Source organism: Sturnira hondurensis, unplaced genomic scaffold, assembly GCF_014824575.4.
Source record: "Sturnira hondurensis isolate 20B ecotype Veracruz unplaced genomic scaffold, ASM1482457v3 Scaffold0018728, whole genome shotgun sequence".
NCBI lineage: Eukaryota > Metazoa > Chordata > Mammalia > Chiroptera > Phyllostomidae > Sturnira > Sturnira hondurensis.
This window is the reverse complement of record NW_028091359.1, coordinates 5,960,341-5,976,458: the sequence shown is the minus strand read 5'-3', so window position 1 is coordinate 5,976,458 and position 16,118 is coordinate 5,960,341. Positions and strand designations below refer to the sequence as shown.

At 38.9% G+C, this 16,118-nt stretch overlaps 1 protein-coding gene across 5 annotated transcripts in view; it reads left to right on the top strand.

Moving 5' to 3' along the window:
* The first annotated feature begins 1,713 nt into the window (after positions 1 to 1,713).
* Positions 1,714 to 16,118, top strand: part of STRADA (STE20 related adaptor alpha) — a 31,305-nt gene continuing 16,900 nt past the window's right edge. Inside the window, exons 1-4 of one of the 5 annotated variants that reach the window (XM_037069963.1) lie at positions 1,714 to 1,806; positions 11,589 to 11,644; positions 13,628 to 13,685; positions 15,920 to 15,948. In XM_037069963.1, coding sequence (XP_036925858.1) covers positions 11,633 to 11,644; positions 13,628 to 13,685; positions 15,920 to 15,948 — 99 coding nt within the window. In that variant the 5' untranslated portion in view covers positions 1,714 to 1,806; positions 11,589 to 11,632. Of the gene's footprint in view, positions 1,831 to 11,588; positions 11,669 to 13,627; positions 13,686 to 15,919; positions 15,949 to 16,118 lie in introns of all 5 variants that reach the window. The other 4 variants (XM_037069961.1, XM_037069962.1, XM_037069965.1 and 1 more) reach the window with 4 other exon arrangements.

Genomic DNA, 16,118 nt, shown 5'->3' with positions numbered 1-16,118 from the left:
GAAGGAAAAAAGGATAATGAGGTGTAGTGCTTTGGAATGTTAAAGCACTAACCAGCTAAGATCACTGATGTAAAATTTAGTGAGAACTTGAGGTTGACTGTTGCTTCACAGGCAAAATTCCCCTTCAGTGTCCATATTTTCATCAGTTGCTGTTTGGATGTAACTAAACTCTACCATCCTAGAAGTTAGACCAATATAAAATCTGCATGAAGGCCCCTAGCTGGTGTGGCTCAGTGGATTGAATGCTGTCCTCTATAGCTGGTTTAATTCCCAGTCAGGGCACATGCTTGGGTTGTGGGCCATATCCCCAGCAGGGGGCGTGTGAGAGGCAACCACACATTGATGTTTCTCTCCTTCACTTCCTCTCTCCCTTCCCCTCTAAAAATAAATCTAAAAAAAAATCTGCATGAAGGGTCAGAGCTGGGGAAAGCGAGTGTTCATTACTTGATGGTATATAAGCAGTTTTGGGGGACAACCTTCCTTGGGTGGAGTAAGTCACTGGGAGAAAAAAAAAACAAAACGCAGCCTCAGAGGGGAGACTTGCTTCATCACTTGAGATTGCTCCATGATTTCTCAAGCCCTGCCTGGGCTTAGACTAGCTTTCTCGTCAAGGCAAACCTTACAGGTTTCTGCAGTCAGAACATATCTCTAAAGAGCGGGCCTGGGAACCAGACGATCGAGGTTCGATTCCCAGTCAGGGCACATGCCTGGGTTGCAGGCCGGTTCCCTGCAGGCCAACTCCCAGCAGGGGACACACGAAAGGCAACCATACATTGATGTTTCTCTCCCTCTCCTTCCCCTTTAAAGATAAATAAATAAAAATTAAAAAAAAAAAAACATATCTCTAAAGAGTTGCAGATGAGGAAGAATCCCGGGGGTGGGGGTGGGGGTGGGGGTGGGGGTGGGGGTGGGGGCGGAGATCCAGAAGGATAAAAATGACAGGTCCCATTGGTTGAACTGTTTTCCTTCCTTTATCTGGACCACAGAGTAAGGATGGGTTTCCCCTATACCACTTGGCAGCTTGTTGCAGGAGAGGCCGAAGTGAGGGACACTGGAATGTATTTTTTTAAAACATGCCCTGGCGAGGTAGCTCAGTTGGTTAGAGCAATGTCCCGATACACCAAGATTGTGAGTTAAATCTCCTCATATAAAAACCAATAAATGCATAAATAAGTGGAAAAACAAATAGATGTCTCTCTCCCCCACCCCACCTCCTCTCTCTAAAATCAACTTTTCAAAATAACTATAGGATGAGTTTTTCCACTGAAGTCCTACCACATGAAAGTAAACTTCTCAAAGTAGCTAAGTCAGCAGCCAGTGCTCGTTAGCCTCTCTGTCCCCTTAGCTCTTCATTATTGAAATTAAGACTACTTCCTTCCTGCCTCAGGGACTCTGAGGAGCCCTTTTCGGACCCAGAGCCCTTAACAAGAAGATAGGTCTTTGGCTTTCACTCACTTGGGGAAACGGGTACCTTAGGTACGCAATGTGAGAAACGAGATAACTTGCAATCCAGGACATGCCAGGGCGCAGCCCCCACTAAAGCCCAGGAACTACGGGAGCTTCTGCACCGCACGGCCTGGGCGGGGCCCAGCGGGACTTCCCCACCCTTGTAGGGCGGGGCCAGAGGTGGGGCCCGAGCGGGTGGGGCGGAGCTCTCCCCCAGCTTTCCCGGGCCCCTCTACTGCGCATGGCACGTTGCGTATGTCGCCCCCGCCCTCCCAGCAACCGGCCAGGCGGCTGCAAGGCCGTAAACTGAGGAGGCGGAGCTGAGGCGCTGTCTCGACTGCTTGCTAACTCCAGGACCAGGTATCGGACTGGCTGGGACGCCTTGTGCGTTTCAGGGATTGTCAGCCCATCCTCTCTCCTTAACTCCGATTCTATCTTCTCGGGGAGGGCCTTCATCAGACCGGCCCTCCCGGGCCCCCGTCTCACTCTCCACAGTCCCCTTTTCTCCCGAGTCCTCCTCGATTCCTTCCCTGAGAGGCTGCAGTGCGAGAGCAGAATAGGCTTGGGCCTGGCTGGGAGACGCCAGAGCGGAGTTGTTGGGCGGGAGAGACTAGCGCCTGCTTTCCCGCCCCTTGTAACCCCCTGACTTCCAGGTGACGAACCTGGGGTCCATGTTCAGTTTTTCCTGCTGGAGCAAAGAGGCGGCACAGTCTAGTGCTTACCGCTCCCGCCGATTCCCCCTCCATCCCCATCACTTCCCCGGCGGATCAGGCAGTGGGGTCGAGAACTCGTAAGGACAGAGATACAGGTGACTCCCTGAATCAGCTAAAGCAGAGACCTTCTCATTGTCTTGTTTCCCAAGTGTGTTTAAGTGTCCACAGCAGATTGGGAGTGAGGGGAGGGAAGTGTGCGAGGGAAGGGGCGTGGTTAAATGAAACAGTTCAAGTTTTCAGATGGGCAACTAACTTCTCTGACCAGCCTTCTGCTAAGATATCCTAAATTATCCTAACTTTATCCCCCAAAGATGAACGGTCATTCCAATGGGTCCCTTTCTTATCTAAATGTCTGTTTGTAGGACCATATTCCAGTATGTATTTGCAGCATTAGGCAGTTCTTCATTGACTGATTCATACGTGTTGAGACACCCAAGACTGTTCCTTGTTCCTGAGAATTGAAGAAACCAGATCTTACCTGATTACCCGTGCCAGGCCAGGAGCCTCTTCAGCCATTGGTTACAATGCTGAACTGGTTAAATTTGTTCACTCTTTAACCAGGTCTCTTAAAGGTTTTGTGGCTCAAATGCAGTATTTATAGTTGAACCCAAGACATGCAGGAAGTTTAGAAAACCAGTGCTAAAAATAGGGGGAAAAGTGAAACAAAATTAAATCAAGATAAAGGAATTCTCCTTTATATACCATTTGTCATCTAGTCAACAGCATTGTCAAATCAGGCGATGCCTTCTCAGTCATTTTATCTTTGCCCACAGGGTCTTGACAGGTCTCCCTTGTGCTTCTCCGGTTTGTAGAGTGACTTTCAACGTTTAACGTCTCTGAGTCTGAATTTTCTGATCTATAAAACAGGGGAGATAATACTTATTGTGAGTTGATCTCTGTGAGGCATTTAGCACAGGTCCTGGTACATAGTAAGTGCACCATAAATGCTTGCTGCTTTTATTATTTTTACTGTTATTAATTTAGCAGCTACCAAGTGCCCATATTATGTGTTGGGCACAGTAGCCCCTGGGAATGCAGCAGTGAACAAGGTTATTCCATCATTTTCTACCCTCAAGGATTCTGTATTCTGGTGGAGGGAACTGATAAATAGGCAATTGTGGTAGGTATAAGAGTTGAATTCAGAGGGAGTTAGGGAGGACTTACCAAAGCACCAGACACCTGAGAGGGACAGGTCTAAGTTAATCAGGTTGGAGCAGGAAGGTGGTTCTGAAGGTAAAGCAGGATCTTGAAAGTGTTTCCTGTGGGTTCCATTTCCTCCCTGCCTTTCAAGCACCGTTGTCCTCACTATGGACCTGTCCCAAGGCTCTTCCCACCCTTCTGTTTTTCTCTCACCATTTTTTTTTCCTTTACTGAATTTCTGTTACTTATATAGCCTTAACTCCTGACTCTGAGGTCCACAGCCATCTCTAACCTCTCTGTTGAGCATCAGTTTTAACTTTTCTAAATGAATGCTATGTATTTCCACTTGGAATATATTACTGTTTTCTCAACTGCAATATGATTTAAAGACTTGGACTGATCTTTCCACCGAAACCACTTCCACCTCTGAGCTTTCCTGTTTTATGGTTGATACACGACTCTTTCCTAGTTACTTGAGCACACACGCAAGAAAATCAGAGTCATCATCGTTGTCCACAGATAGAATGGGGTCCCTGATAAGGCAGTAAGTCTTTGTCATGGGACATTTTTAAGCAGAGATTACATAACCTTATAACCAGGAGTTTGTAAAAGCCATCCCTTCAAAGGTGGTAGATGAGCTAAATGACTTATGGTGTCCTTACTACTAACTCTAATTTCTGTAATTTTTCTCCCCCATCCCTCTCTCTCTCTCTCTTTTTTGTTTACTTTTGTTCTATTTCTTAACATTCCCTCTGCCACAGGCTCTTTCACCACAATTGTGGTCCACTATAATTGTATTCTAACTGGCATTCCTTTCTCTGGGTTATTTTTACCTCACCCCCTTCCCATCTCTTTACAGTTTAATATTCCTTCTATGTTCCTCAAGACAAGGCTTGTCAAATGTGATGGCCCACAGATCAGCAGGATTCCCACTGTCTGGGAGCTTGTTAGATCCACCAGATTCCACCACAGACCTTCTGAACAGAAATCTGCCTTTTAACAAGATCCTTGTGATTTGCATGTATAATAAAGTTTAAGAGACACTACCTTAGACCACAGTTTTGTGTTTGTCCCCTTTCTGTTTTAAACCTACAGTGGCTTTCTACTGCCTGCTGAATAAAATCCATACTCTAGCATGCACTTAAGACCTATTCATTGTTCTCTGTGTGTGGAGTTCTACTGTATAACTGTCCCCCATTAAGTGCTGACACACTTCTTAGTGCATTTGGTCAATCATTCCACATTGTTGTGGGCCTACCTTGTGGTAGGTACTACTCGAGAAACTGGGAGATATGCACACCTCTGGACAAGACAGTGTAGACCACGGATAATCAGTAGCTAATACTATTTCATGTTTAGAATTCATTTAAGCTCCACCCCTTCATGAAACTATTCAGATCCACCCTTGTTCCAGTAATCTTTCCCTTTGCTGAGAGCTCAGTAAGAAGTTGCCCATTTCTTCTTGTGCATCACCATGTCTTCTTAAGTAAAATTTTTGAAGGTGGGAATTTAGACATCCATAGGCTTTTGTAAATACACCAATTAATTAATTTGAAACATCCTGGTTTGGAAACTGAGGGTTCAGATCTTTAATGAAGCTGTTGATGTGGCAACCTAGAATAAGTTCTCAGGTCTCTCTAAAAGAGCAGTTTTATTTGTTTATTCAGTGTTTGGAATTGACTTTACCTTTTACTTTCAATATTTTCCCACAGCACAAAAAAGTATCTTTCCTGTGGATAAAATTCATCTCTTTATGTTAATACTCTCTTTTCTTTCTGCTGTAGATTACACATGGGTATGAACCTTGTTTCCTCTTAAATTTCTTTTGCATGTTGCCTTGTGTCTAATGTTATTAAACAATATGCATTCTAACTTTTTTTTCAAGTTCAGTCTATAGTTTTTCTATTTCATAGCAGGATAAATGATTCTTTACATGTTGGGTGGCTTTTATAAGATTAGGGTAGAGGTGAGAATAAATGCAATTTGATAAAAAATCTGTAGATAATTTTGAAAGGCCTCCTGGTAGTTTCTCCTGTGGTTTGAAAATCATTTCTTTTGATTTTTCTGAAGCAGTTTTGAGGATTCCTAGAACTCCAGGTACCAGATTAGGCCCCACCCCCACTGCTGTGTTACTACCACAACCCTAACCCACCTAAAAAAGGGGAGAGGGAATGTAGGACATTTTTCAAAAGCATTTCTGATAATATAGTCATTTTACTTTTAAATCAACTTTGTTGAGATATAGTCTACCTACAATAAAATACTCCTACTTTAAGTGTGCAGTTTGTTGACTTTTGACAGATACACTCATGCAACCACCAGGCAATTACAATAAGATACAGAACATTTCCATCACAGCCAAAAGTTCTTCTCTCTCTGAAGTTGGTCTCTCCTCTCACCCTTGGTCTCAGGCAACCAATGATCAGCTTTTTGTATTTTTTACTTTTTCTAGTATTTCATGTAAATGAAAATAATATGTAGATTTGTGTCTGACTTCTTTCGCTTAACAAGATACCATTGTCGGTGTCAGTAGGGTTTTTTTTTTTTTTTTTGAGGAAAAGAAACATCAATGTGTGGTTGCCTCTCATGTACCCCTCTACTGGGGACCTGGCCTGCAACCCAGACACATGTCCTGACTGGGAATCGAACCAATGACCCCTTGTTTTTCAGGCTGGCATTGAACCCACTGAGCCACACCAGCCATGGCTATTCCTTTTTATTGCTTAGTAGCATTCCACTGGTATATATATCACCTTTTGTTTGTGTGCTTATCAATTGGTGGACGTTTGGATTATTTCCAATATGGGGCTATTGTGATTCATGGTGTCTGAACATACATGTACAAGTTTATGTGAGCATATGTTTTCATTTCTTTTGAGTAGATTACCTAGGAGCAGAACTCTTGGGCCTTAAGCAGCTATTAAATTTTCCTGGCCAAGTGGCTTGGTTGGAGCCTTGTCCCATGCACCAAAGGGATATAGGTTCTATTCTCTGTCAAGGCATCTGCCTAGGTTTCAAATTTGATCCCTGGTTGGAGTATGTACAGGAGGCAACTGATCATTGTTTTCTCTCTCTCAGCAATGGTCATGTCCTTGGGTGAGGATTAAAAAATTATGCTGTTGTTAAACTATTTTCCAAAGTGACTATTGTAATTTGCATTTCCACCAGCAATGTATAAGAATTCCAGTTGATTGATATTCTTGTCAATACTTGGTATTGTCAGGATTTCTAGCATCTTTGGTGGAAGTATAGTATCTATTATGGCTTCATGTACAGTTACCTGGTGACAAGGTAACTGTTGATGGCCACATGTGATGATGTTGAACATCATCAATTCATGTGGCCATTTGTATACCTTGTATTCCAATATGTTGCCTATTATTTAAACTGAGTTGTCTTGTTGTTGAGTTGTAGAAGTTCTTTCCCTGCCCCCAAACTTTTATTTATTGATTTGGGGAAGAGAGAGAAAGAGAAGTATTGATTTGTTGTTCTACTTACTCATGCATTTATTGGTTGTGGGATTGAGCCCACAACCTTAGCTTATTGGAATGACACTCTAACCAACTGAGCTACGTGCCAGAGCTAGTTCTTTAGATAGTCTTTATTTTTTTCCTCCATTACCATTTATCCCCCTTAATACCTTGCCCCTGCAATCACCACACTGTTGTCCATGTCCATGAGTCCTTTTTCCTTTTTGCCCAATCCCTCCACTGTCTAACCTCCCCCTTCCCACTAGCTGTCAGCCTACCTTCTGTCTATGAGTCTCTCTCTATTTACTTGTTAGTTCAATTTGTTCATTAGATTCCACATATGAGTGAAATCATATGGTATTTGTTTTTCTCTGACTGCCTTATTTCATTTAGCATACATAATGTTTTCCAGGTCCAACCATGCTGTCACAAAGGGTAAAATTTTCTTTCTTTTTTTTTTTTTTAAAGAATTTATTTATTTATATTTAGAGGGGAGAGAGGGAGAGAAACATCAGTGTATGGTTGCCTTTCGTGCATTCCCTGCTGGGAGTTGACCTGCAGGGAACGGGCCTGCAACCCAGGCATGTGCCCTGACTGGGAATCGAACTGCGATCGTGTGGTTCACAGGCCCATGCTCAATCCACTGAGCTACACCAGCCAGGGCCTTCTTTCTTTTTTTTTTTAACGTCTGAGTAGTATTCCATTGTGTTAGGTAGTCTTTATATAAAGTCCTTTGTCGACACTGCACACACTGTTTTCTCCCAATCTTCTCTTGTCCTTTGTGGTGTCTTTTCAGAAGTAGGAGGTTTTAATTTTAATAGAGTTCAATTTATCATTTTTCTTTAATATTTTGTGCTTTTTTTGAATCTTGATCTATCCTAAGATCTTGAAGATTTTCTTTTCTGTTTTCTTTAGTAGTTTTAACTTTAACTTTTTCTTTAGTTCTGTGATCCATTTTATTTTATTTATTTTTTTCTGTGATCCATTTTAAATTATTGTTTTTTATTTTTAAATTACAGTTGATATACAATTTTAGTTTCAGGTGTACAACATAATTTAGACATTTATATAATGAAGTAATCATCCCAGTAAACTTAGTACCCAACTGACAACACACATAGTTATCACAGTATTATTGACTCTGTTCTCTGTGCTGTAGTTTACATCCTTGTGACTTTATAACTGGCAATTTGTACATCTTAATCCCTTCACCCTCTTCTCTCATTCCCTCATTTGGTTCTCATTTCAAGTTAATTTTTATATATGGTGTATGGGAAGGATCAAAGTTCACTTTTTTTCTAAATATGTATCAAGATTTTTTCCCCATGAGACTACTTTGGTCTCTCTCTTAAAAATTAATTGATCATATATGTATGTATGGCTATATTTCTGAATCCTTTATTCTGTTCCATTGGTCCATTTGTCAGTCTTTAGACTGAGGTATAGCATTATTGATTATTGTAGCATTAAAGTAAATGTAGAAATCAGGTAATGTAAATCTTCTAACATTGTTCTTTTTCAAATCTGTTTTAGTTATTTTAGATCCTTTGTATTTCCATGAACATTTCCATGTAAATTTTAGAATCAGCTTAATCAGTTTCTCTCAAAAACTCTGCTAATGTTTTGATTGGGGTTGTATAGAACCTGTAGACCAATTTGGAGAGAACTGATATCTTAACAATACTCGATCTTTCAATCTATGAAGATGGCTTAGCTATTTGGATCATCTTTAATCCCTCTTAACAATGTAGGATTTTAAATACGCAGATCTTATCCATAATTTATTAAAATCAATCCTACTTATTTTGTGTTTTTGTTGATAAATTGTGTTGTTTTTATTTATATTATTTGTGATATTGTTTTTTTAAATTCTATCTTCTAATTGTTAATTGCTACCATATAGAAATAGAGTTGGGTTTTATAATGGACCTTCTTTCTAAATTTGTTTTCTTAGGTCTAATGATTTTTTTTTTTCTTTTTTAAAATTTTTTAAGATTTTATTTATTCATCTTCAGAGAGGAAGGAGAGAGGGAGAGAAATATCAATGTATGGTTGCCTTTCATGTGTCCCCTGCTGGGAGTTGGCCTGCAGGGAACCAGCCTGCAACCCAAGCATGTGCCCTGGCTGGGAATCGAACCGCGATCCTCTGGTTCGCAGGCCCGCGCTCAATCCACTGAGCTACACCAGCCAGGGCCCTTAGGTCTAATGATTTTTTGTAGACTACGTAGCATGTTCTGTGTACACAGTCTTGTTGTCTATGAATAGTCTTTTACACCTTCTTTTCCAATCTGTATGCCTTTTTAAATTTTTAAAAAAGATTTTATTTATTTATTTTTAGAGGGGAATGGAAGGAGAGGAGAGAAATATCAATGTATGGTTGCCTCTCATGTGTCCCCTACCGGGAACTGGCCTGCAACCCAGGCATGTGTCCTGACTGGGAATCGAACCGCAATTGTGTGGTTTGCAGGCCCGTGCTCAATCCACTGAGCTACACCAGCCAGGGCCCTTTAAAATTTTTTAAATTTAATCTTTATTGTATTTTTTTCTCCATTACCATTTAGTCCCCTCATATATATCCCTCTGCCTCCAGCATGCATGCCTTTGAATTCTTGCCTTTCTGCATTGGGGAAGACCACTACTACAGAGATGAGTACAAGTGATGAGAGCAGGCATTCTTGCTTTGCTTCTTTTCTTAGAGGAAACTCATTCATTCTTTCTACCATTCATTATGATGTCAACTGTAAAATTTTCATACATGTTTTTTACCAAGTTGACTTGGTAAATTCTATTTCCATTCTATTCCTATTTGACTATTCCTAGTTGACTGGGAGTTTCTTTAAAATCATGAATTGATGTTGAATTTTTATCAGATGCTTTTCCTCCGTTGAGATGATTGAGGTAATTATTATGTTTTTCTTATTTACTCAATAAAGTAAATTTAGATTGATTCATTTTTAAAAGCTTGTTAAAATTGGTTGTTATTTATTTGCAAACAACTTCTAATTAAGACAGTTTTGTATACGTTGATTCATTTTTAAATTTTCAATCTATCCTGAGATAAACCCCACTTGATCATGAGGTATTAGGCTTTTAGCCATTCTAGATACAAATTTTTAAATGTAAATAGCAAACATAAAACAAGATCAGTATGATATTAAAAAAAAAGTACCTTCAAAATCAAAAGCTCTCGAAAATGTGTAACCATACCCTGGCTGGTGTAGCTCAGTGGATTGAGCATGGGCCTGCAAATCACACAATTGCAGTTCGATTCCCAGTCAGGACACGTGCCTGGGTTGCATGCCAGTTCCCAGCAGGGGACTCACGAGAGGCAACCATACATTGATATTCCTCTCCTTCCCTTCCTCTCTAAAGATAAATAAGTAAAATCTTTAAAAAAAGAAAGAAAGAAAGAAAATGTGTAACCAAAAATTAAAATATAGCAGGATTGGAAAGTAAAGTTGAGAAAAACTCCTGGAAAGTGGAGAGTTATAAAATAGGAGTGAAACAAGTATAAAATTAAGGGATAACTCTAGAAGTGTTTTTTATTGGGAATTCTATAACACGAGAACAGAAAATAGAGGAGACAAAGCTATCAAAGAAATAATACAAGAACATTTCCCAGAAATGGGATATCTGAATAGGAACGTGCAGAGGGTCAAGAAAGCAGTTGGTCCCGATTACAGCAGGAGGATGGAAGGCACTGGGAGGGCAATCTCCAGGGGAATTTCAGTTTATGGAAAAATATATTGGTAAGACAAATGGCAGAGATGTAAAGTATTTGGAGAAAGTTAATAATAGTTATATGGAAAACCAAGGGTGTGAAAAAAGGAGGCAGTTATTAAATGGATGTGAAGAAGGAAGACATGGTCATCTTTATCTGTTTGCCTCAGCTGTGAACCATGTTTGTAGTCCAGGTAATACAAATGCATACTACTGATTTAGTCAACAGTGATGCCAGAACCTCATTGGAAGAATGAAGGCAGGAAAGTAGAGTGCAGGAAGGTGACACAGGAGAGCTTAGTCTTCATCTACCATGGTTGGAAGTTAGTACATAAATATCTAAAGTGGGTAAATCATGGTCATATAAACACTATTTAAGAATGATGATATCCTGGCTGCGTGGCTTGGTATGGAATGTCTTCCCATACACCAAAAGGTTGCAAGTTTGATCCCCAGTCAGGGTGTATAGGAAAGAAGGCAACTGATAGATGTTTCTCTCTCCCCCGCCTTTTCTCTCTACCTAAAATCAGTATACAAACATGATGATGATGGCCCTGACTGGTGTGGCTCAGTAGATTGAATGCTGGCCTGTGAACCAGAAGGTCGCCAGTTTGATTCCCGGTCTAGGGCACATGCCTCTGTTGCAGGCCAGGTCCCCAGTGAGGGCCCTGCAAGAGCCAACTGCACATTGATGTTTCTCTCCCTCTCTTTCTCTAAAAATAAATAAATAAAATCTTTAAAAAAGATGATGATGATGATGATGATAATGATGATGAAAAACAGGTTAAAAGGCCAAAAGAATGGAAAGTAATTGCTTGTGGGAAGGGATCAGTGAAAACAGTCAAGAGAAATTTAAACATTAAGGAAGAAAACCACATAATAAACTTCTCTCTTCTTATAGAGATTTTGTTTCAGGATGCACTTGGCCAAAGTATATTCAAGTTGATTGTTTAGAGAAACTAAGTCACTGGAATCTAGCAATTTATAGGTTTAATACAGTGCTTTGAATGGTAGATTTGTAGTAAGTTTCTTGTTAGTCAAAAGGTATTTCTATAAAAGGAAATTTGACTAACTCAACCTGTTTTTATTTCCCTTTTAGGTTTAAAATTTTGAAATTGAAATAGGTCCACACATTAGGAACTCATGTCTTTTCTTGTAAGTAAACCAGAGCGAATTAGGGTGAGTGTTTCTACTCTTCTGGCTTTACTATTTTTATTTTCTGCAAAGCAAAGTGTTTTGGCAGTATTGTAGGTGGTTTGTTATGTGATGCTCAGAATCATGCAGAAGTGAGGGATGTGGGAAGTTAACCAGGTATCTCAGTTTCTGCTCCCGAGAAAAGAGCTTGCAGGCAGAGGCTAAAAAGAGACACAGAATATATCCACCAGCTTGTCTGATAGAGAAGAAATAAGTGGTGCATTTTTTGAATATCAGTCATTCAACATTAAATCAATTGAATGTGTAGATGTGTAACTGCTGGCCACCTCCCCATTTTGTATGTATTTTCAGCAGTTGTGTGTTTTAAAAACCTAACGAACAAACTGAACTAACCAGCAAAACAGAGACAGACTCATAGGTAGAGAACAGGCTGACAGCGCTCAGGCAGGGTTAGAGGGTGGAGGGATTGAGCAAAGAGGGAAAAAGGACTCATGGACACAGGCAACAGTGTAGTGATTGCAGGGGTGGGTGGTATAAGGAGGACAAATGGTAATGGAAAAAATACAATAAAAATAAATCATTATCAAATTGCAATCATTAGAACACTGTTTTTTCTAAGTATAATCATAGGTTTTAATTGAGGACTTTCCTAACATGAAAAATTTCATTATACCTGAACTTCATCAGCTAAAATTACCTCAAAAACAAATACTGGACTTAGCTTCTTTACAAGGTTCCGTGATTTCATAAAAGGGTATCATATTTTGACCATAAATTAATTGACCACATATGTATGCATGGGTCTATTTCTGTATCCTTTATTTTATTATGAAGTAGTTAATTTCTAAATGCAGTAGTAATTATTTTAAAATCTTGTAACAAAGTATAAATGCTATGAGACATTATCAATATGACACCTTCTTTACATATTAAAGCAAAACAATTTATTTTTATTAAATATCTGTGGCACAGTGCATGTGATTTTTTTATATATCATTTAAAAAATTAAGTGTTTATATTTAATTTGGAAAAAAATTGATACAGAAGAAGAGAGAGAATGATGTTATAGTTCCAATTCATGATTTGTATTATGCAACTTATTTCTGAATGGTACTTAATCTTTTATGTATGTGTATATATGGGTGTGTGTGTGTATAAACAATTTATATTGTAAAGAGTAAACTTCACTCCTAATTAAGAGGAAAAACAGATTCTTTCCTTAGCCTGAACTCTGCGCAGTGGAAAGAATGTCCCCAAGCCAAACTTTAACACCATTCCTTAAGTGAAATACAATCTTGATTCCATTGCTTTTAAATATGAGCTTCTTTTCTATTTCAACCTAGTCCGATTCAGGTGAAACCAGACCACTGATCGCTATGATGGAAATCCAATACTCATTTGAAATAGGCCAGTAAAGTGAACCATAGATTGGTCATGCTAGTTTGGTCCTTGTAAGGATAGCATTTGGTAGCAAATGTAAGCAGTAATGTCTTTAGACATCCTAGTAGACGAAAGAATATGCAGCTTGCAGTTTCCCTTTACAAACTAATAGAGGCTTGTGAAAAACTACAGTTCCATTCCTGTTTTCTGTATTGTGAATTTCAGTAGTATTTTTCACATTGGCATTCATAGTCCTAAGCATCTATAATAGGCAGCTATGGAATAAGTAAGATGGATCTAAAAGGTTGTTTTATATATAGGAAGGAGAAAAACATTCTTCATTATCAGGCCAGTACTACGTGTTTCTCATCTTTCAGATTTAAGAATGATTCATCAAATTAGGCAAAGAGGAATAGAGAAAGGAATTAATCTATTGTTTTGGATTGATTTAAATCCAAGATTCTTCAGAAGTTTTCAATAGAAGTATATCTTTACTGCATGGTTCTGTTTTTGTAGTTGTGTTTTATTGTCTGTCTAATGGCTGATAGCTAATTTTTTTGGCTTGGAAAAAATACTAATTCTCTTTGGGGTTTTCCTCTTTAGCGGTGGGTCTCGGAAAAGTTCATTGTTGAGGGCTTAAGAGATTTGGAACTATTTGGAGGTAAGTACAGTATGGCATTTAGCCATTACTTCAGGATAAATCTCACTACTTTTTTGTTGACTGAATCAATGTATAGAAATTGATTCTAAGGGGAAGTGTAAACTATCGTTGTACTAATTTGGCTCCTTTTGAATCCATGGTTTCACAGAGACTTGAGGACTAATCTGGCAGTTGTCAGTTAGCCTGTCTTGGTGTTAGAAAGCCAGCATTCACTTAAAGGCACATATCTTTCTTCTTCTAAGTATTTGTGTAGTTGAAATACATACTCTTATAGGGGGGAAAAAAACTAACCATTTAAAAGCTACTAGCCCTGAAGATTTTTAAAATAAAATTATAGTCAGGACAAAGGTAGCAATGATGCAAAAGTTCTGGTTTTACTGATCAATTTAGTTGGCTCATCTTTTCATGGTAGAAATTTATGAGACTTAAGAGAACTAAGGAAGAAAGTCTGTCAGGACCAAAATATTAACTTCCTAGTGGAAAATCTAAATGCTTATTTCAGAAGTAATTTAGCTTTGCATCCTAGAGATTTAACAGTCCCAGGCATCTTCCTTTGGCTATTTTCAAATTTAGCCTTTTTGAGAACTGTGATCTTAATATGCTAAATAAAATTCTTTTCTAGAAAAATAATAGTAGTAGAGCCCTATTCTTTGTGTCTGAACACCAAGATACTCTCTTTGGCACCTGTAGCTAAAGAAACAGGTTATCAGATTGAATGCATTGGGTGACTGATGCAGAATATCCCTTGAGTGGCTTAAGTAATTGAAAACTCAAACTTGTTAGTTACTAGGTGATACCTATGGATTTATTTTCCCTGATGCCACTCAACAAACTTCTGGAGTAGAATTATTTGTGAAGCTTCTCAAAGTGTGTTTTAGACAAATGAGAGTTTAGAAAAATGATGAATTATTTTTGTTTTTGTTGTACAAAGACTAAAAATTAGCCATACAATAAAGGGAAGACTAATGGTACAAAAATATTATATTCTGGTTCTGTTTTCAGTTTCTTCCCATCATTAATGGGAATACAATGGTTTAAAAATAAACATTGGCATTGATGGAAATTGAGCTGGAATCCAGTTTATAATCTATTAGTTAAAAATTTTCCAGTATATGTGAATTGAATGAATGGATTTTGGTTTCAGTGTCTTGAGTGTAGGATCTCTGGCTGTGTTTTGACAATTCACTAGTCTCTGATCTGGGGAAGATGAAGGGATTGTTCTGTATATTGTTTGCAGCTTGATGAAGCATGTACTATCAAGTTTTATACAACCTGAAATTTGCCCTCTACTCTAGAAGATTGGGTTTGATTTCCTTTAATCTATTCACCTGGATCTTACCTTTGGCAGACTGTCTTAAGCAACTGTTCCTGCCACTTGTGTACCAGAAAACTGATGCCCAATGCCAAAAAAATCTTATTTTCATAAATCAAGGCTAATTGACTCTGTAGCCAGTCTCTTCTAGCAACACAGTTAGATGCTGTAATTTATAATTTAAGATATTTGGAAATGTTTCCAATGCAGTAAAAATGTGGCTTTGATGATTTTTATTTACAGAGTGGAGAAAATCAAAAGCACAGATATAGAATTTGTCCAATTTAAGAGCAGAAAGTTGTTTCAGTTTTCCTTTGCTCCATTCGTTTTTGCTAAGAGTAGCAGAGGGCCTCAAAGCCTTTGCTTTATTTGCATTTGGAATAGAATGTCTGACTAGAGAATCAAATTGGGTGATGGTCCCACATACACATGCTGCTGTATGAAAACATTGTTTGCCTTCTTTTTAAACCTGCTTTCTAGTCCCTGCACTCCCTGAGAAATAGGCAACCATAACTGTAACTTTATAATGAGTTGTTTGTTCACAGTATAAGACTCTGAAACCAGATTATTAGAAGTACCATTGAATGCTGCTGAAAAGTCGGTATATGACCAGGATTACAGCAGTTGAGTTATACTCAGTAAAGAATACCCATGGAATAGTAGGCAGGCCAAGTTTTGAAGAGTCATAGATTCATGTTAAAAGCCCCATCTTGTCTGCAGCATTTTTACTGTGCAGTTGTGTATGTTTGTGCGTCCAGGTGTCTGTGTTTATCTGTGGCACTGCAGGCACTTTTTTCACTGTAATGACTCTTAAATGGTGTCTATTAATAAATGCAGTCCTAAGTGCAGTAATTGCTGTTCTGAATGTGGGTGTGTCTTCTACTAAAAAACAAAATGCCAACAACCCGTTTCTCTACTCCAGAGCAGCCTCCGGGTGACACTCGGAGAAAAGTAAGTGACTTTCGAGGCTCTAGTACTGTGGCTGTTGCATGGACATGACTTCTTGTGCAAGTTCATGGGTTTTGTTGGCTTATCATTTTGTTTCTGCTTATCTGCCATTGAGCTTTATTTGAAGTGTAATTCTTTGACTTGTGGAGATTGAGGTTTCACCCTGGAAAGAT